This window comes from Ailuropoda melanoleuca, chromosome 14 (genome assembly GCF_002007445.2).
Source record: "Ailuropoda melanoleuca isolate Jingjing chromosome 14, ASM200744v2, whole genome shotgun sequence".
NCBI classification, from domain to species: Eukaryota; Metazoa; Chordata; class Mammalia; order Carnivora; family Ursidae; genus Ailuropoda; species Ailuropoda melanoleuca.
In genome coordinates this window covers 53,535,937-53,558,215 of record NC_048231.1, presented here as the reverse complement: position 1 = coordinate 53,558,215, position 22,279 = coordinate 53,535,937, and the positions used below count along the sequence as shown (strand labels likewise).

Genomic DNA, 22,279 nt, shown 5'->3' with positions numbered 1-22,279 from the left:
TAAGCAGGTCCTATGGAGTATCTCATTTATTCCTCTAAACACCCTCAGGAAGTGGTGCTGTTCTCCCCACAGGCAGACAGAAGGATAGGGTCACGTGCAGAGCTGACTGTAGGAGAGACCACTGTTTCCTTGTCCCCCAACCCAATCTGAACAGGACTTCCTTTGCATTGTGGTTGTTGCCAGAATTTTGTCACTTGGGCTCTTTTTTTTTTCTTTTAGTATTGTTGACACATAATGTTACATTGGTGTCAGGTGTACAATTGAGTAATTTGGCAGGTTTATGCCTTATGGATGTTCACCGCAAGTGTAGCTATCATCTCCTCCATTCCATTGCTCTTACAACATCACTGACTGTGTTCCTTATGCTGCGCCTTTTATTCCCTTGCTTTACTAATTTCATAACTGGAAGCCTGTATCTTTGCAAGCCTCTCAACAGGGGTAACGATGTATGCTCGAATTTATCACTATGTCTTGATACAAATGAGCAGTCTACAAACAGGTTGGGTAAAGTAAAGGAAGGCGGAAGGTGAACTTGAAAAAAATTATTTCAGAGTAGGAAAAAAATGCAATAAAGAAGAACATATCCCACCTCACTATTTTACCACGGACCTCATAGAGCCTTCCTAATAACCCAACGGAAAAAGTCATCATGGATTAGCCCTGGAAGGTAGGTATCACTCCACCTTGTTTTACAGATGAGGAAAGCAGAAACTCACAAAGGTTAAGTGCCTTTGCAAAGGTAATACAGCCAGCAAGTTGCAGAACACAGTTCAAATCCAACTGCCCAATTCCAAACCTCATGCCCATTCCTCCTCAGCACCACACCGTCTCCATATTTCCATATCTTTTATTGCTTAAAATGCTACTTTATCTTGAAATCTATTACCAACTTTTGGAACATTTATCTTAGTGTGAATCCTTCTCCTTATGGTTCATGCCTCTTAGCGTCTAGAGTTTCTCGAAGTGTGGCATTTCGCAAACAGTCCATATCTCAAAATATAGCAACTCTCAAAAAGGTGGGGAGGGACTACATAAGGGACCTAAAGGAGGTGTATCAATCAGGGTTCTCTGGAGAAACAGAATCAAAGGATAGAGATATAGAAACTGATTAGGGATGGGGGAAGGACGAGGGGGCTGGTGAGGGAGCGAGAGAGAGAGAGAAAGACGTTAAAGTATTGAAGTATTGGTTCTCACAATTGCGAGAGCTGACAAGTCCACACTTTGTAAGACAGGTCAGCAGGCTAGAGACACGAGGAAGAAATGATGTTGCAGTCTCAAGTCCAAACACAGTCTTGAGGAAGAATTCCTTCTTCCTCAGGGAACTTCAGTCCTTTCTCCTAAGATCTGGCACTGATTGGGTGAGGCCCATACTCGTTATGGAGGGTCATTTGCTATACTCAAAGTCTACTGGTTTAAATGTTAATCACATCTAAAAGATACCTTCCCAGCAACAACAGACTGGTGTTGGACTAAAATCTGGGCATCATTGCCTGGCCAAATTGACACACAGAATTAACCAACACAGGACGATTGGGTGAATTCACAGCAAGGACACCCAAAACACAGCATGACATTGCAGCGACCCCCTCTGCATGAGACCATGACAGACACCATTCATCAGCCAAAGTGCCATTCCCAGTGCGTTCTACACAGCTCAGCTCCAGGAAGACAGTCCAAATCGGAATATGAGATGGACTCTGCTGCTACCCATGGCCCAAGAGGCAGTGTAGGTAGTATCCTTCCCACAACAGCACCACTGCCACGGACCACATTTGCATGCCCACTACCAACTCCAGGCTCTTCTGAGGTCCCTAGAGGTCTAATGGACAGATTTAGAAAATCCAGATAAACTAAATGTGAGAAAAACACTTTTTCCCAATAAACATATTTCTGAGCAAAAAGATAAAACATTGTAACAAACTACCTAGATAATTCCCGAGGAGAGAAATGAGTACAATCTCCTTCATTATACATATTTTATCATCTGTGATGATATCTATCCATCTATTATTATAGCCAATGTCCAGCAATTATAGTTACTTTTCACCTGCCTGTGACCTGTCAGTCCTATACCAGCCTAAAGTTCTAATAATTATAACAATTTGAAATTTTACATTGAGTACAATTATATTTGTACAATTATATTTGTACCCTCTGTATTACTAATTCACACATTTGGGATATTCAAAAATATTCTGATATTTAACAAAAATAAGGCCTACTATGAATTATGCGGCAAAATATGTGGTACTAACAACTTTGGCTGAAATTCATCTGATCCTATTAATCACAAAATAAAGCCAAAAAGCCAACTTTGTCACTGAACACAAATATACCAAAATATAGAGAAAATTTATTCCTTTTATAATCAGGTCTATGTTTGATTCTAAGGATCTCTGGAGACAGAGCATTCAATAGTGGACGTAATTAACTGCGTAGGGGTCTATTTCCAGGATTGCCAGCTTTCTAAGTTTCCAAACCCCGTAGTCTGAACTTAGTAAGAAGCATTCACTTTGGTCTCATGGCCCTAGTTCTTTCATTGGATGGCTGTGCAACTTAACCTCTGAACTTCAGTTTCCTTATGTCTAAATTAGGAGTTAGATTGGCAACCCTAGAATTCTGAGTTTCTGCTAACCAAAAGACTTAGTCCCCAGCACATATTACATACTCCATAGTAACACTAGCACAGTCATTTACTATTTAATATGTGCTAAACATTTTATGTATAAATCAACTCATAGAGTCCTCACGAAAACCATATTAAGTAGAAGTTTGTGTTTTCCGAAACTGAACACAGCAATATCTCTGGTCCCCCATGTTCTTCAGAAACTTGCTATCACTCATCAAGAGATAGAATTTATTTCTCTTCCCCCTAGAATTTGTGCAAGCATCTGTGACTGCCTCAGTTAATACATTATGATAGAAGGGACATGACATGACTTCCAAGGATAGGTAATAGAGCTTCTACCTGGCTTTTTCTCCCTGAGGAGGCTGGTCTTGGACTCCAGCCACTGTGCTGTAAAGAGACCCAGGTCACATGGAGAGGTCATGTATAAGTGTCCCAAGCAATAGCACCCAGCTAAGATCTTAGCTGATGGCCAGCATCAACCACCAGTCATGGACATGAATGCACCTTCAGATGATTCCAACCTCTAGAATCAAGTCATCCCAGCGGACGTCCAGTGGAGCAGAAACGAGCTGTCCTTGCCGACCTCCCCACTGACTCCACATTGAAGACTGAAGATTCATGGCCCAGATTGAAGATTCATGGCCAAAAGGAATGGTGTCATGTTGTTAAGCCACTAAGTTTTGTGGTGGTTTTTTACACAGTAGTAGCTAACTAGAACAAGGTTGATACCCATCACTGTGTTTTGTCCACATTTTAAATGTGTTTTATGCACATTTTTACAGATGAGGAAACTGAAGCAAGGAGAGACTGTAAATTGCCCAAGGTCACGCAGCTCGTGCATGGTATTGAACCCCGGGTAGGCTGCTTCCACAGGCTGGGCTCTTAGGCACTATGCTATCCTTCCACTTAATAAGTAATTATGAAAAGAAAGGTTAGTCATTGGTTCATAGCCCTACTTATCCCTCGTGATGTTTCACAGTGCATCTCACCTAACCAAATTATTTACTGTTATATATTTTATGTAAGAGTTATATAATTGTATTCCCCCAAGAAATCATGTTACCAATTGGAAACAATATCTTAGGGGAAAAAAACTATATCAAGAAAGAGGTTTTTGGAGGTTCCCGGGTGGCTCAGTCAGTAAGCATACAACTCTTGATTCCAGCTCGGGTCACGATCTCAAGGTTGTGAGATTGAGACCTGCATCGGACTCCACGTGGAGCCTGCTTAAGATTCTCTCTCTCCCACTCTCCCTATCACTTCTCCCCTGCTCGCTCTCTTAAAAAAAGGAAAGAGAAGGAAGGAAGGAAGGAAGGAAGGAAGGAAGGAAGGAAGGAAAGAAAGAAAGAAAGAAAGAAAGAAAGAAAGAAAGAAAGAAAGAAAAGGAAAAGAGAGAGAGAGGGAAGGAAGGAAGGGAGGGAGGGAGGAAGGAAGGAAGGAAGGAAGGAAGGAAGGAAGGAAGGAAGGAAGGAAAAGGAAAGAAGAGAGAGGAGAGGAGAGGAGAGGAGAGGAGAGGAGAGGAGGAAAGGAAAGGAAAGGAAAAAGGAAAAGGAAAGGAAAAGGAAAGGCCTCTTCTATTTGTATCTCCCGAGAATACAAGAAATTGAAATTTTACTGTGAGAAGAAGCAATTTCTATGGAGTCTAACTCCATTCATTTGTACCATATCTGTAAAGCCCCTCTGAGGGAGATATTAACATTATAAAGATCAGATTCCTTCCAAAGAGGAAAAGAGTTATGACGGAAGAAAAACAGTGTGGTATCTAAATTATACACCTTTTGTTTTCAAAGTTTACAGCGTAATTAGATATTTTGAAGCAAGATAAATGATTTGGTGAAAAGTTGTACTTTAAATATTGTCTGAGTTAGGATGCATGAAAATGTTTCATTTCACAAGTAGTTAAAAAGTATTTAATCACTAAAATACTGCAAGTTGATATTGTAATGTGCAAAATAAAAATGTAATAAACCATTCTAATTACCACTAACCATGAAAAGGCTCAAATCCCTTCCCAAGAGAGAACTTGCCTTCACTGACCATAGCACTGGTGCCTAATACATATGAATTTCCTTGATGAACACAATTGCTAAAAGCCTTTCTAAGAAATAAACAAAACAAAGTTAAATATCAAATCATGGGGCACTGTACTTGGTATCTTATGTGTGTTGTATTATATTTTATAGCTTTCCCAATTTCTGTACATTTTTTGTTTTCCAAATCATTGATTCAAGATACTGACATTTTTCCCATGTCCAAAAAGAAGAACAGCCATCGGTGACACGAAAGCCCAACAAAGGCAGCTGGCAATGCTACTGTGAGCCAAAAAATGATGGATTGAGTTTTGTTATATTGTACTTGAAATAAAATTATGTACTTTCTTTTGGAGGAGAAAACCCAGTCAAGACTACTGGAAGGTGTTGTTTTTCTAGACTCTGCCTAAACATACCGGCGCCCCTGAGGATAGGGGTCATGTCAGTTTAGCTCTAGCTCAGGTCTGGCACACAAAGCTTGTCTAATAAATAATTAATTAATATAAACAGAAACATAGTGGGGTTGGTGATCACCAAACACTTGACGACAGTAGTGGTGGAAAGCAGCAAGCACCTGTCCCACCTGAACCTTCCTTGTCATGGGTCAGCCTCTGCTATCTGCTGTGCACGGTTAAAGACCTAGAAATGGGATTACAGCCAGAAAAAGGGGGTGCAGGATGATTCCTAGGCTGTCTGGTATATTTTGTTCACCTACTCCTAGTACTCTTCCTGGTACATGAAGACCGAAATCCAAGAAAGATGCTCTAAACACTTCCCCAGAGCCTCCCCTCACTGATGCATTTATTCCATCCCTGCTTTTTGCTCCCTGTCCTCGGTTTCCTGGCTGCTTAAGACAGCTTTTCTCCCACAAGCTTTTTTTAAACTTTCAGACTTGCAAGGAAGTTGCAATAGTGCTATGGACTCTGGTGTTGAAGGTGGTCCAGCCTGGCTAAGAGAACCCTGGGGACCATAGTGTAAGGAGGTCCAAGCTCTTGAGGGCTACCTCTCCCAATGTCTATCCCTGTAGGAGAGGTAGTGCTCTGAGGATTCCCTTTCAAGGGGGCCCTGCCTACAACACTGAGGTTCACGTACAACATCCAGGAGCAAAGTCCACTTTGGAGACCTTGTTTGGCCTCATCTGTAAACTGATAGCAAAGAGCAGTAAGCAAAACTGCTTGATTAGATGAAGCACTGAGGGGCCTGACCATTGCACAATAAACAGCCCCTCAAAAAGCAGAAAGTGGTTGTCTCCAATGCAATGACCATGACATTATAAAACACAGAGCAGTCTCCACCATGGGAAAACTCTACCAAAAAGAAGACAACTAGCCTTGTGTGCAGGCCTCAGATGCTTTTCAGAGACAGAATACCAACCTTTCCAGGAGTGCCTTGATGTGGGGGGCTGTGCTGGACACTGTGGGACATATACCAGCATCCCTAGCCTCTAGCAGCTAGATGTCAGTATCCCAGGCCCGCTTCATAGGCATATGACTGGGGCAGTCACACAGAGCTCCACATTCAGAAGAGCTTGGTGCTTGCACTAGTGCTCTGCTATTGCCATCTTGAAATTCTTCCTAATCTCATCTTTGAGCCTGTGTTTTGTGAGTGAAGTTCAATGGGACAATGAAGCATATGCCTGTGCGGAGATGCATGCCGTACGTCATTCCTTTGCCACCCCATTTGCACAGACATATCGCTCTAGCAATGTCCTTTGAACACAGAATTCCAGTGGATCATGAAGTCAGCAAAGATCAAAGCCTCAGAGTAAGTACAAGTGTTATGTTTACAACTGAGGGAGGGGTTGGGAGGAGGCCACACTTGCTGTTAGAACCATAACTTCCTTAGGACACAGAAAGAAGGCAAAGGCATTCTAAGAAACATGAATGACCAAGGGATGCGACCCTAGTCTTCCTTCCTCTTGTTAATTCCCTACACTAGCCAATCACAGATGCTGGAAATAATGATATAGGGGAAAAGGGAAAGATGTGTGATTCTAGTTGACTTTCAGTCCTTCCTGACTCATGGGTAAGCCAAAGTAGAGCATGTTGGCAGACTATGTGCATTTTAAGAAGTGAAATAAAAACCGTAAATTTTGTGCAGAAATAGATACGCATGTACAAGCTATGAAATTTGAATTGTGCACTCTCATTGATTTAGTGTATGAGTTATATTTAATTGAAAACTAGTATTGCACAGTATTAAGATGAGTGGTAAAATTCGTGCTAATAATTAAAAATTTTAATTTTTCTTGGCTTAGGAAAATATTAAGTTGCAAATGAAAAACACTATGAGAAAGGGACAGGAAGAAGGAGGGGGGAGGGAGACCAAAGAAGAAAGAAAAAGCTTTCTATTTTAGTGCCTTTAATAACATTTTGTGTTGTTTTTTAAATAAGGGGCCCCCCATTTTCATTTTGCATTGTGCCCTGCAAATCATGCAGCCAAAACTGCCAGGAGAAATCCCTCAGTCCCAAAAAGTAAAACTGTCCCCACAGCTTGCCATATTTCCCCCTGGAAATGGGGGAAAGGGAAAAAAATCACCCCTTGCTGAGAACCCCTGCCCTAGACAGCGCGTGTTTAGTAGAGGTGGGCGGTGCTAGGAAACCTAGTGTTTTAAATTCTGTAGGCTGTAGGAGCGGAGGGCTGGATAAGAGGCTACAACTTAAGATCTTTTCCTATTTGATGCCTCCTGGGGGCATGTAGATGCCAGAGGGACCATGTGCCTCTACCTTCCGCCCAGCATTGGAAAGCTGTGCTAACTCAACTTTGACCCCCAGCCTAACTACAGTAGGATTCATCTGCCTGTAGATATACAGACCCTCCTGCTAAGTGATATGTGCAATCCTGGCTGTATGACTGCTATGACCATTGAGTGATTGAGATCTCACCGTGAACGAGCGGAACAAAACCACCAGTTTTTAATCAGTGACAATCCTGCAGTCCTGTCAATGAGGTATCTTCCTCAAACCTGAGCAGCACTTGGGTGGGAAGGCCCCAGGTGGGCAGGAGAGTTAGAACCTTCTCTTGGTTTTTACTTTAATGGGATGGCTATAAGGTGAAAAGAAAAATGGCCATTTGTTCATTCACACATTCATTCACTCATTCACTCATCCAATCATTCATTTATCCAACATATACCAAGCACTTGTATGTGCCATGTTCTGAGAAGAGAAGATACATAAGAAAGAGGAGTGTAAGGAACCAGGCAAGCTGCCTACCAGTTTTGCTTGCCCCTTGAAGTTAGATCAGTGTTTCTCAGCCCAAATGCACAATCAACCATCAGGAGAGCTTTTAACAAACACTTATGCTTAAGGCACACCACCTGAGATTTTTATTTTACCTTCCTGGATAGGACCCAGAGCATCAGTATATCTTAAAAGCCCCCAGGACTTCCTGGGTGGTTAGTTGGTTAAGCATCTGCCTTTGGCTTAGGTCATGATCCCAGAGTCCTGGGATTGAGTCCCACATCAGGCTCCCTGCTCAGCAGGGAGTCTGCTTCTCCCTCTGCCTCTTACCCCACTCATACTCTCTCTCTCTTTCACTCTCTCTGTCTCTCAAATAAATAAGTAAAATCTTAAAAAAAAAAAAAAGAGAGATCCCCAGGTAATGTTAATGTGTAGCTAGCATTGAGAACCCCTGAGCTACAGCACAGAGAGTGATGGAATAGGCAGGAACAGGGACCAAGAAGTAAAATATCTATGACCAGATCAAAATCCTGATCCTTTTAATATGTTTGCATATTAATTTCCTTCGGATTTTCCCCTAGGGTTTAATAAAAGTCCTCCTTAGCTGTGCTTAGAAAACAGGAGAAGACATGTGTATCCATGCTTGAGGCAAGGCTTCAAAGGGAGCACGGCACACCCTCGTCCCATCCTGGTGGTGGCAATGATCATTAAAGGGAGATAACCTCAAGCAAAGATAGATTTTGGAGACCAGAGTCAGGCCCAGATCAAATACATCTGCTTCTCTTAGAGAAGAATCTCTTTTCAGGTCTCTAATATGCTCCTGCTTTCAGGGTATCCCTATTGTCATTTCATGGTAATAGAGACCATTTCTTTTTTTTTTTAAGATTTTATTTATTTATTCAAGAGAGAGAGACCTTGAGAGAGAGAGAAAGAGATCACAAGCAGGGGGAAGGGCAGAGGAGAGGGAGAAACAGGCTCCCCGCTGAGCAGGGAACCCCATGAAACTTGATCCCAGGACCTTGGATCATGACCTGAGCCATACGCAGATGCTTGACCAACTAAGCCACCCAGGCACCCAAGACCATTTCCTTATAAAGTGCATATTTGTACCTAAAAGGACAAGACAAAAGACACTCTCTCTTTCTACCTGGTCATGCCTCCCCGTCTCACATTCTGGCATTCATAAACAGGGTTCTTATGCACGGCCCAGTGGCACTAAAGAATGGTCCATACAGTATGGTTTCTATATTGGAATAAGGCTTTAACCATTCCAGGGCAGGCTTCCCAGGAGGAATCAGACCAAGGCCAGACAGTCAGAATTGACCCATTCCTCCTCTTCATCCCCTTCTACTCTCTACTCTTCAGTTAAGGGACCTTAACATTTTATTCTTTTGAATAAGTCTGGCCAGTGGCTTATTGATCTTATTTATTCTGGGACCTTAACATTTTAGTGTACATTTTTATGTTAAAGTCCTAGTGCCCCCCACCAAACAGGGCACCTGGCTCAGAAAAGACAGTCTGTGGATATTTCTTGAATAAATGAATGAAAATATCTAAAATATTTATACTGCCTCCCCATTCACTTATTTATGGCCTTTCTTGATATCCTCAGCTCTGCTCCCACAAAGGCTACTACCATCTTTTTCCCCAGGCCAAGGTGCACATGACCTTTACTAAGGGATCTGCTCTGGTCCAAGGTTTTGAGTGGAGAAGAGTCATATTTATTCTTTTTACTGAGTTCCAGTCTAATAAATACCGACTGGCACCACCCAACTAGCATTGTCCTGTAGACACAAGAAAGAATGGCAAGATAAATGAAGCTATAAAGTTTATCCTTCTTAACATAAGTTATTTTTAGAGCAAAACAACTATTATTTATTGACTTGTACAGCATGGCCTGATGATGTGGTGAAATAACCTATTCTAAAGCATGAGTCAGATTGCAATTAAGACTGCAGGGAATTTCATTCTAAATTCCCTGGTCAGGGGTGATCAAAATCTCATTTATGGTGCTGCAAGAAACATTTAATTTCATTTTTCATTCCCACAAAAATGTAAAATTAAAGTGGAGAGGGAGAAATAAGTACACAAGAATGTTAGAAATAAATTCCATGGAGAAAAAAAAATTAACTTCTGCCAGACAACACAAGATGTGGATTCCATGGAGGTTCCCTGTCTAAATACCAAACAGACCCATCATACATGGTTTACGCAAGGTGTCCAGAACAGAGATATTACGTTCCTAATTTGAGTGTATTTCTTGAGTACCATAAACACTATTTCTCTCATTTTAAAGAAAAAAAAATGTTTAAGGAATGGAAAAAGGCATTGCATTTTTGCTTACTAGTTTCAGCAAGTAGATCATCTGTCACTGTTTGAAACATGAAACATCATTTTAGGGACAAGTTAAAGAAAAACAATTTGGCAGGTACTTTATAAAGTTGTTCCTTGCATTAAGAAAAATGCATGTGATACACGCAGCAAAAAATGCGTCTTCCACAAATGTGGCTCCCCTACCTTTTCTTACCTCCTCTGCCCAGTAAATGTCTGTATTGAGAACTAAGATGCTAATCCTCTAAGATGTTGAGGGTGACTTCTAGACAACGATTGGGAAAGAGGCACAGGAAGCAGGTTAACTCAAAGTCATACTGCAAGTCAGAAAAACTTTTAGAGAAAACTCCAATGTCTCTCCCTATCTCTGTTTAGTGACTGTGTGGTTATTTCACAAAAAAAAAGTATCTTTATAAGAAAAAAAAAGCGTTTTTCCAAAGCAGATTCATGTAAGACCAAAGATAATATTCAAAAAATAGTGTCTAAGAATGTGCCTATGGCTATGACACAAGACCACACACACACACACACACACACACACACAAAAGGCAAAGAGAATATGACACAAAACTCCAGATCCAAAATACAAATCTACCCTAATTAGTTAAGTATTAAAACATAATGCTTTATACCATCACCAGAAAATCATCATTCAGCCTTTAAATTTAGACAATATCAGGATTATTCAGATCAGCAAGATGGCCATCTGCTTTCAAGCATGCAGCTGCTAGCCTTTAAACAGCAACTTTTCATGATTCATAACTTATTCATCCCAGGACGCACTCAGACATCTGCTTTATCATCAATTCAGTTTGTCTAGCATTTGGCTTTAACATTTAATAACCTCTACCCAGGTAACATATTGAACCAGTAAGTCAGTCTTCTTCCACAAAAAGGAAATTAACTCTACAGCTTTCCAAGACTGATGGTCCAATTTTGAAATCATAACCATGCATATATAAAAACACATTATTATTCATTCCCTTTTAAAACAATAACATCAGTAATAGCTACCATTTAGACAACTGTGGGCCAGACATTTGGTCTTTATTTTCATTAACACTTTGGAAAATAGATACTTTGATCTTCATTTTACAACTCAGCAAACGGGCAAAATTGGATGGTTTACCCAATTGCCCTAGGTGTGGACATAGCAGAGGAGAGCTCTTTGAACCGAGGCCTATCTGTCCTTAAACCCATGCTTCTGCAGCAACCAACACTGCCTCATCTTTGAATTGCTCTGGAATAACTGAAATATTCTCATGAGTGTACAGAGAAGGAGAGACTATACTTATTCCAATGCCATTTATTTCAACTCAAAGACTATCTTGCATCCGGCCCCTAGTTAATATAAATGCTTTGAAAATTATCAAGCACTGTGTAAATTTGTTAGCTCTTTTTTTTTTCTCCTAGTCAACTTTTGGCAATTTTGTCTGTCCATTCTTTCAGTCTATCACTAAGAGCAGCAGCCTGGAGTAGATAAAGAATCCAGGAAGTGTGAAAGGACAGAGCCCATTTCTGTGTGGTTGAAAGAACACTTTGTAAACTCTAATTTGAAAGAAAAGTTTCTCAAAATACAGAAGATTTTCTCCGCAGGAGAACAGTTTTATCTCTTTTTCTTTGTCTCTAATCCTAGTGTGCAAACTATTTGTTGCTTGCTATGTGTTTAAAAACTATGCTGTATGTAGAAGATAAGTGGATCCAATGTCAAATCTTTGTTCTGCAACCTAAAGTTGGTCAGGCATTCTGAGCCTTACTTTTATCATTTATAAAAACGGGGATAATGACACCACTTGCTCTATGTCTTTTTTTTAAATGATATGTATAAGACAACTGAACGGCATGAAAAGATGATAATAATACATGTGTTAACAATCATGTCAAAAAGTAGTATGCATGTCAGGGTAATATTTTTGTTCAAAAAAGTGGAAGCTATATTCATAGAGACAAGGTCTTAGAAGTTATATTTAAAATATTAACAGTGGTTACTGTTGGATAATGTTGTGATTTTTTTGTTTTATTTTTGGTTATCTATGCTTACTAAAATTTCTAAAACTCTAACAAAAAAATGTTCACATGGTAAAATATTATTTAATTTTAAACAATAATGGGAAATTAGAAAATGCAATAATAATAGGAGAAAGACATATAGGCAGTCAGTTGCTAACTTAAACCTTTAAAACTACATATTTGATTAAAAAGCAAGACCTAACAATGTGCTGTCTACAAGAAACCCACATTGCATACAATGAGCAAAGTGACTTAAAATTAAAAGGATGTCTAGGTGGCTCAGTCAGTTAAGCATCTGCCTTCAGCTCAGGTCATGATCCCAAAGTCCTGGGATTGAGTCCCACATCAGGCTCCTTGCTCTGCAGGGGGCCTGCTTCTCCCTCTCCCTCTGCCTGCTGCTTCCCCTGTTCTCTTTCTCTCTGTGTCAGATAAATAATTAAAAAAAAAAACTAAAAGGATGAGAAACAATATACTGTCTATTCTCATTACTCACAAAAGTTATATTCTATAAAGTAGTTGCAAACAGTGAATTAGCAAATATGGAGCCCTTGTTCCTAAGGGAAATACAGGGTTGGGTTCCTATGAGCCTCTGGTTGTAACATTTTGGTCAGCTGATCAATACACAACCTAGTTTTATGTGTGTTTCTGCTTAAGGACACTTTATTTAACATATGTTGTTAATTTATTAAAATTTACCTCACAGTCAACAGCACCATAACTCATACCTGAATGGAGCTTATCTAACATTTTCCTCCATAAAGCAGGTCACCTTCTTCTACTTAGAAACATTAGACAACCTCTCAGCACTACACTTGAGGGCCACATTAAACAGTGACATCACCAGCAAAAAGTACGAATGTGTGAAAAACCAAACAGACCACAAAAAAGCACACTTGTTTACAGTAGGAGAGCTAAAATAAGAAGACAAACTGTTGCTGTTCAACCTTAGCTGGGATCATGCATGTCAACTCAATTTTTTCTGCCATTCTGTGCATGTCCTTGAACAACAGAGGAAGTGCTGCAAGTAACGATTCTGATTGATCTATTTTACAAATAGATTCTACTGAGCAAGCAAATTTGCAAATATGGAGTCCATGAATAATGAGGATTGACAGTACCATACAAACAGTAATCAAAAGAAAGCTGGTATAGCTATGTTATTATCAGTCAAAATAGACTACAGAGCAAGAAAAATTGCCAGAGATAAAGAAGGACATTACTTAATGATAAGAGTCAATTCACAAAGATGTAACAGTCTATTAGATTTTTGTCTCTCTGAGAGCTTCGAGATACATAAAGCAAAAAGTGTTAAACCAAGAGGAAAAATGGAAAAATCCACAATTTTTGATAGAAGCTTCAACACTCCTTGCCTAATAATCAATAGACCAAGTAAGCTGAATATGAGCTAAGATATAGAAGAAATGAACAATACTAGCAACCAACTGTGACAAACTGACATTTACAGAGCATTCTACCCAAAAAAAGTAAAATACACATTTTTTTAGGGCACATGAAACATTTATCAAGATAGGCCATATTCTGTCTCATAAACACACCTTACCAAATTAAATACAACTAAAATCATAGAAAGCTTATTCTCTGACCATAATGGAATTAAAGTAGAAATCGATACCAAGAATATATGTAGGGAATCCCCAAGTTATTGAAAACTGAACAGTACATTTCTAAATAATCCATGGGAAAAAGAAGAGATATCAAGGGAAATTACAAAATATTTGGTACTGAATGAAAATAAAAATAGAACATTAAAAGTTGTAAGATATGCTAAAGAAATGCTTAGATGGAAATTCATAGCATTAAATGTTTATATTAGAAGAGAGACTTAAAATAAACCATCTAAGTTTAATTTTAAGTCTAGAAAAAAAAGGGCAAAAGAAAGTTAAAGCTAGTAGAAAGAAGGAAATAATAAAAAGCAGAAATCAACATCATTGAAAACAGGAAAAATATTATGGAATATCAGTGAAACCAAAAAGATGTTTCTTTGAAAATATATTAAAAACTTAACAAACCTGCAGCCAAACTGACAAAAAATAAATTTAAAAAAGCCACAAATTACCATTATCAGAAATGAAAGGGAGCTATCACTATAAATCCTATGCATATGGAACAGATAAAAGAGTATTACAAACAAATCTGTTCACGTAAATCCAATAAATTAGATAAAATGGACCAGTTTCTGGAAAAACTACAAAACTAACCCAAAACTAACAGAATAGTTCTGTATCGATTAAAGAAATTGAACTGATGTTTAAAGATCTTCCCACAAAGAGAATTCTAGGCCCACATGGTTTCACCAATGAATTCATTTAAGGAAGAAATTACACCAGTCTACACCATCTCTTTCAGGAAAATCAAAGGAGGAAATACTTAGCTTATTTATGAGGATAGCAATTATACTGATATCAAAACCAGACAAAGACAGCATGTGGAAAGCAAAATATAGATATATCTCATGAACACTGACCAAAAGATCCTTCAAAAAAAATATTAACATATTGAATCCTTCAGCATATGAAAAGAGTAATGCATCATAATCAAATGAGTGTTATCTCAGGAATGGAAGACTGCTTCAACATTTTAAAGTCAATCAATGTAACCCATGATACTAACACTCTAAAAAAGAAAACCAACATTATCATTTCATTAGAAGCAGAAAAAACATTTGATGATATTCAATGTCTATTGATGATAAAAATTCACCACAAACTTGGGATAGAAATGAACTTTCTCACCTAATAAAGAGCATCTATGAAAACTTGTATGGCTAACATCATACCTAATGGCATAAGATTGCATGCATTCCCCTAAGATTAAAAACAAGTCAAGAATGTCCACTCTATTTCTATTTAATAGTGTACTAGTGCCGTAGGCAATGCAAAGAGGCTAAAAACTGGAAACAAAATGAAATGGTCCTTATTTACAAACAACATGATTGCCGAAATAAAAACTCCTAAGAAGGGTGCCTGGGTGGCTTAGTTGGTTAAGTGTCTGCCTTGGGCTCAGGTCATGATACCAAGTCCTAGGATTAAGCCCCACATGGGGTTCCCTGCTCAGCGGGGAGCCTGCTTCTCACTCTCCCTCTGCAGCTCCCCCTCCTTGTGCTTGCTCTCTTTCTTTCTCTCTGTCAAATAAATAAATAAAATCTTAAAAAAAACTCCTAAGAAATCTACAAGTTAGCTCCTACACTAATAAGAGAGGAAAGCAAGATCATAGGAAAGATTAACATTAAAAAACCAACTATATTTCTATACTAGTAATGAACTTTTGGAAATTGAATTGTTTTTAAATGCCTTTTACAGTAACTTTCCTCCCCCCAAAAACTATTTAGGTATAAATCTATCAAAACATATATAAGATCTATATGCTGAAAACTACAAAATACTGATGAGAGAAATCAAAGAAGAACTAAATAAATGAAGATCATGTTTATGGACTCGAGACTCAACATAGTTAAGATATTAATTTTCCACAAACCGATCAGTAGATTTCATTTTATGTAGATATAGGGAAGCTGATTTTAAAATTTATATGGAAAGTCAAAGGAACCACTACAGCCAAAACAATTTTGAAAGAGAAAAACAAGAAGGACCGCACTACTTAATTTTAAGACTTACTATAAATCTATAGTAAGAAAGATGTCATGGTATTAGTGGAAGGATAGACATATAGATGAAAGAAAAAGAATAAAGAGTCCAGAAATAGACCCACAGAAATACAGCCATTTAACTTTTAATAAGTTACAAAGGTAATTCAACAGAGAGATGTTATCTTGCCAACAGATGTTATTAGAATAATTGAACATTCATAGGGGCACCTGGGTAGCATCTGCCTTTGGCTCAGCGCATGATCTCAGGGTCCTGGGATTGAGCCCTGCATTGTGCTCTCTGTTCAGTGGGGAGTCTGCTTCTCCCTCTGTGCTCTCCCTCTCTCTCTCTCTGTCTCTCTCTCTCTCAAATACATACATAAAATCTTTTTAAAAAATAATAATTGAACATTCATATAAAAAAACAAACCTTAACATATAATTCACAAGGTATCTGAAAGTCAACTTGTTAGAGTCCATTTAATTGCATGTAATTTTTAGAAATACTAAATTAATAAAAGTAAAAAAAATTTTATGCTCACAGAAGATAATTTATTTGCCCAAGTTGGCAGATTGTAAACCTTCAAGTTACGACAGTCTGTTATATAATTAATTTTTCATCGATCTCTCAGGAATTGGTAAGAGGTTTATATAAATAAATAAAAGCTGTAACTACCTTGCAATAAATATTTTCTTAGATATTTTAATAGCTCTCTGTAGAACTAATTTGCTTAATGTTTTTCAAACTAATCTTAGATGTCAAGAAGCTGGCTCTTCAATTACGCCATTTTTATTTCACCTTAAAATCCTTGTTATCATACCTTGTCTAATTGATGTATGAGAGACGAAAGATCTTTTTCTTGACAATACATTTTACTTGAAGATAATCCAAACAATTCAAGTATATATTAGGTCCGTTCACAAAAAGAGGTACATTAATTCTTTTAAGTATATACCAGTCACTGGGGGAGGTGGGGGATGGCCCAAGGATAAGGAGAGTTCTGTTCTCACTTTATACCTCACAATTTATTCTTTATTAGCTCTTCCTTTGGGGAGAAGGAGTTGCTAATCTGATTGTTTAAGAGTCTGGAATTCTTTGGATGAAACCAGGGCATTGAAAAAACATTTGAATCTGTGAACACCGTGGAATAGGCCAAGAAATATCCTGAAATTTTCCTGTATTCGTTTTCACTTTCAACATCAATGCCCAACAGTTTTTCTTCTTTCTTCCACTTTGACTTTGTCCATGAATTGGTAATAATGCCTTGTTTTTCCCCCACAAAACCAGCAGCACCACATGTGAAGTCCAGACATCCAAAAACTTCTTTTTCCTCCCAAATTGAAGCTTTTTCATACCCACAGACTAAGTAACCTGGGTCAATTTAGTACTATGGACCAGAGCCAAATTATTTTTCCATATTGGTTGTGTTACCCTCTTTCCTTTGGCATTGCTGATATGCTTCTAAATCTTCTCACATTGCTTTGCAAAGATTCCACCTTCAGTTTTGGGGAAAGGAGGGAGGAGGAATAGATAAGAGACTTGGGAAAAGCAAGGGGACTCATTTTGTTTTTTGCCTCAGCCATGTGCCCCAGCTTAGTTTAATCTATATTTAGGGATAGATGGTACTTAAGGAGAAATTACTATACTTTGTTCCTCATTTAACTATTATTAATTTTGTATCATTCCTTTAGAGGGAAGAAGAAATGCATGATAGGTTTTAGATAACTGAATCCTTAAATAATTAGTAGTCATGATCCCTTACTATTAGGGGGTTTAAATATTAAAATGCACAAAATTAAAATCCTCCTAAATTACAAAGTCTATGAATGGTATAAGAAGGAAGGAAAGTATAGAATTGAGTTGTCTGCCCTATGTAAACTGAGAAAGCACTCAACCTACCCAACTTAAGCCCTGTTCCTTATAATCTATAGACTAATTGAAACAAGAGAATGCAAGGTTGTTTTATACCAGGTAATAAGAGTGAATCCTAAGTAGAGTTATATAAATTCCCAATCATTTCTCCCTCATTACATTGTACTTCTGGACTGAAACTGGCTTCCTCAATCTCTGTCACTTTTCACCTGTGCCTTTAAGGTAAGCAAAGAGGCAGCAGAATCATTCAAAGCAGGTCAATCCACAGTGGGAAGGCTAGAAGTAGACCTCAGGATTCTTGTTTCACTTTGCTAAAATCCAAAGAGCTACAATGGGTTTAGAAGGGCACAGTACCCACTGACCCAATTTTATGAACAGCTCAATGTTAATTTATCATTATATGCATTTGGGATTATTACTTTATTTTATTTTACTTTATTAATTTTGGAATAATCATAGCACATGTCTCTGTTTCCTCCCTTCCTGGGGGAGTATTTGCCTTGACTAGCACAAAACATCTGGATCCCTGATTATAGAGATTTAGAAAAGCAACAGTCCTGGAAATGAGGCTGTAATGATGAAAATCTGGCAGAGTTCAAAAACAGTTCATTGTTCTGATATTCCTTCAGAATAAAATCACTATATGAGTTAGAAGACATATAATCAGTAAATGAAAAGGTAAGTTGACACAATATTTTTAGCACCCTATTCTTATTGCCCCAAAATGCTTATAATTTTTTTAAAGATTTTATACTTATTCAACAGAGATAGAGACAGCCAGCGAGAGAGGGAACACAAGCAGGGGGAGTGGGAGAAGAAGAAGCAGGCTCATAGCGGAGGAGCCTGATGTGGGGCTCGATCCCATATCACGCCCTGAGCCAAATGCAGACACTCAACCGTTGTGCCACCCAGGTGCCCCAAAATGCTTATAATATTTTAAGAGAAACTCAAAATTGAAGAAATAACCCAAAANACGCCCTGAGCCAAATGCAGACACTCAACCGCTGTGCCACCCAGGTGCCCCAAAATGCTTATAATATTTTAAGAGAAACTCAAAATTGAAGAAATAACCCAAAAAGTGTTTCCCCACAGGTTTCTGTAACATATCCTATCCAGGTCAATTTATGCCATCTCTGACAGTTATGAATAATTTCTACTTTCCCTGCAGGGGGAAAAAAAACTAACACAAAACTTAGAAGAAGAATGGAAATGTAAAGCCCTGTCTAAGCAGTAGTCTGCTTAAGCCAGTTCAGTCCACTCCAGGAATTACACAGTCTTTCACCCACAATCATGCCTTTAGAAAATGCTTAGTTAACTTCACTCAACAACCCTAACTCTGGACAACACTAGCCCATCCTCACCTCAGAAGTGGAAGGACATTTCTCTTTGGCTACATCTGACCTTGGACGGAAGAGCAGCTACCCCTGAAACTGAAAAGGCATTTAGTCAAGAAGATAGGTTCTGAGATAGAGGACTCAGAAAACTCCAGCTGAGGCTGGAAAGACTATCTGAAATCAGCCCCCCTGGGGCTGGTAAAAAGAGAAATGATATTACTTACCTCAGAGGGTAATTTGAAAATCAAATGAAATAATGGCAAAAAGTGCTTTATGAAGTGCTAAGTAGTTTATCAATGCAGTGAAGAACTGTTGTTTTCCAACTTCACAGATCCTATGCTGATTGAATGTCCTTCACTGTACAGAATGACTTCCCCCCTTGAATTATTTGGGATGGTCAACAGAAGGGCCTCTGGACTTTCCTCTGAGTCACTGCCTGTGGTGAGTGTCAGAACCAACAGAACTCACTCCTGCCTCCTCAGCTAACAGCTTGTCTGGAGGCGGCGGGGGGGGGGGATTTTCCCCTTCTCAAGTTTTGCTATTTGAATTTTTTGAAACCCAGACTCACTTCTTCCCTTTTAAAATTGCATTATAATTTTCCTCCCCAGCTATCTGAGGTACAATGACTACAGCAAATGCAAACGAACCTTTCAAGTGAAAGAACCAAAACAAACTTAAGAGTTTTAGTCCCCTCTACTCTTTTCCATACCCCCTTTCTTTCACAGAAGCCTTTAATGAAAGCATAGCCTGGAATTGAGAGAAAGACCTTGTATCTACCCCTAGAAACAGCTTCGTAGGTTAACAATGACCATGCTTTCCCCCGCTGCTCAACTTACACACCCATTACTCAAATACACATACATGCACACACCAGTAAGCCGGTCAACTGCAGGCAAATCTGACTCTTCCCCAACTTGTAGCCACAGATAGCAGCAAAGGGACCAAAGTCCTTCACTGTCAGCTCCAAAAAGACACTGCAACCGCCAGCGGAGCCGCAGTAGCAGCCTCTGCGCTGCAGCCTCCTGCCAGAGTTTCAGGTCTAATTCCTTGAGGAGTAACGCTCCTCTGCCCTTCGTCCCACTCCCGTGGGCTTCACCCACTTCTTTCCTCATGACATCGGGAGGAACCAGGTCACTTTGCCACTTTTGCAGAGGGGGAAGCGGTACTGAAGATTCCCACCGAAGTATCCCAAAGCCCATGACTCCTGGCCCGATCTCCCCACCCTCCCGCCCACGTAGGCGCCTGTGTGTCTGGCAAAGGTCCCAGTCCTCAAGGTGCCTGAGCTCCGATGGGATGTGGAGGAACCAGGCGGCTAGAGCAGCAGCCGCAGGACTAAGGCTGGGGATGGTTAGAGGACAGATGAGACGGGACTGGGGAGAGGGGCGAAGACTTCGCATAGAGGCACTCTCCCGCCCCTAGCTTACAGACAGAACTCCAAAACGCGAAGATGGGAAGCAAGGTAAAGGCCTTTTCTCCCTAAGCTCTCGCTTCTCTTCCCCGCTCCCCGCCTGGACACCTGGTGAAAAAGCAAGGTGCAGGAATACCTGGAACGAACACCATGATTTCCTCCAGCCGCTACGCCCCTAAGTGAGGAGAATAGACGGTCAGACGGAGGGTTGGGAGAAAGGCCAGAACTTGGAGGGGTCAGATGAGAGCAGATGGGCGCACGGGCCGGGACGGTCAGCACCTCGGACAGCTCCCCGCCGCGCGATCCCCGGGCCGTAGCTCCAGCAGCCGCAGCGCGCTCAGCCTCCACAATGCACTGCTCTGCCGGCCGCTACAGCGGCGGCGGGAGGAGGAGACCGAATCCTGCTCAGTTCATCCCTCATTCCTGTGCCAGCTCAGCGTACACTGCTGTTCAGGGAGCAAAACATTTCTATCGCTTCCACGGGAGAAGGAAGGACGGAAGAGGAAGAGAGAAAAAGGTAATTGCCCGGCTTCCCGGCAGGGGGACAACTAATTGCTTCTAATTACCTGCTGTCTCTCGCCCCCGTGGATATTGGACTGACATTTAGAATGGGTTTGCCCTTTTTTATATATATAACTCAAAGAACTTTACTCTTGAGGATGACTCTGAGTTCTCCGGGTTGGGTGACTGAATAGAGGGGTGGGGCCTCCAAGTTAATGGGCCCTTGGGGTCCACGACTCCTCTCTCACTCTGAGTCTCAGTGTTCTGCTAACGTCAGAAAGAGAGCTAGAGGGAAGGACAGGGTGACTGGAGCACGTGAGGAGGGCGCTCCCTCAGGCCCCGCCCCCAGGCGGACAATCCGGCTCTGAAAGCTCCTAAACTTGGAGGTTCTCAAGGTCATCATTTTAGAGAAAGCAGGGCTGAGACCTCAGTGAGGTATGTCTGCACTGAGAAACTCACTCCATAAAAGGTTGAGCCAACAGAGTTCTCTTCAAGTATGAGAATAGCCCTGAGACTGATCAAGAAACATTAGTGATTCCCTACCTTCATCCGACTGAAAACTGAGCCCCGCATACACACCCAGTTCTCAAGTTACTGGGACATGCCCCACACCCACTTCATGCTTCTAATTTACTGCTCATTTCTAAATCATTATCTAGTTCCCCCAAGAAATGTTTGTGTAGTGTGTATAGCCCAAACTAGACGTTACCCAGCTTGATACAAGTCCATCTGGGTTATATACCAGAGCTAAGAGACACAGGATCCTCCAGCCTCAAAGCAGATGTCAGTTGCTTTGGGTTTTATTCTCTATTTTTGCAGCTGAAAGAAGTTTTCCAGGAACAAAGGGTAATCTGGGTCATTTCCAGTGTTTTACGGGGTTTCTTGCACCTTTTTCTGGAAAATATAACTATCCTGAAAATACAATATTTCTTAATAATTTGGTTGGTGGCCATAAGTTCTACACTCTTTTGCCAAATATAAAGCATTCAAATAGCCTTATTGGCACTGGTTTTGTTCAAAGCCATCTGATAGATTTAGAAAGCAAACAGTTTTACAGCTCTTGAACTGCAGTTTGCATAGAGGCATATGGGCAGCCTCAACATATCAAAATCAGTGCTGCTCTTAGCACCTGGCTCAACACAGGCTTAAACAGATGGAACCTGCCTCAGCACCAACAAGAGGCAAGTCAGCTGATGGGCAGGATAAGGTATGTGCATGACAAGATGCAGTCCTTTCACTTCCCCCAAATTACACCAAAAACCAGGGACCGAGAGGGCACTTCATTCTGTCTTCTTTGCTTTATCACCAGAAGTGTGACACACTCCGAAATAATCTTTGAACGATTGAAAGGCCTCTTTAAAAGTTCTCTTTATAACT

The 22,279-nt window shown here is 40.0% G+C and overlaps 1 protein-coding gene across 1 annotated transcript in view; it reads right to left on the bottom strand.

Annotated features, from left to right (window-relative positions):
* The window catches only part of AKAIN1 (A-kinase anchor inhibitor 1), a 46,449-nt gene extending 25,656 nt beyond the window's left edge, over window positions 1-20,793 (bottom strand). The window contains exon 1 of the mRNA XM_019805525.2: window positions 20,538-20,793. Within this exon, the coding sequence (XP_019661084.1) occupies window positions 20,538-20,553 (16 nt within the window). The 5' untranslated portion in view covers window positions 20,554-20,793. The remainder of the gene's footprint in view (window positions 1-20,537) is intronic.
* Window positions 20,794-22,279: the final 1,486 nt, after the last annotated feature.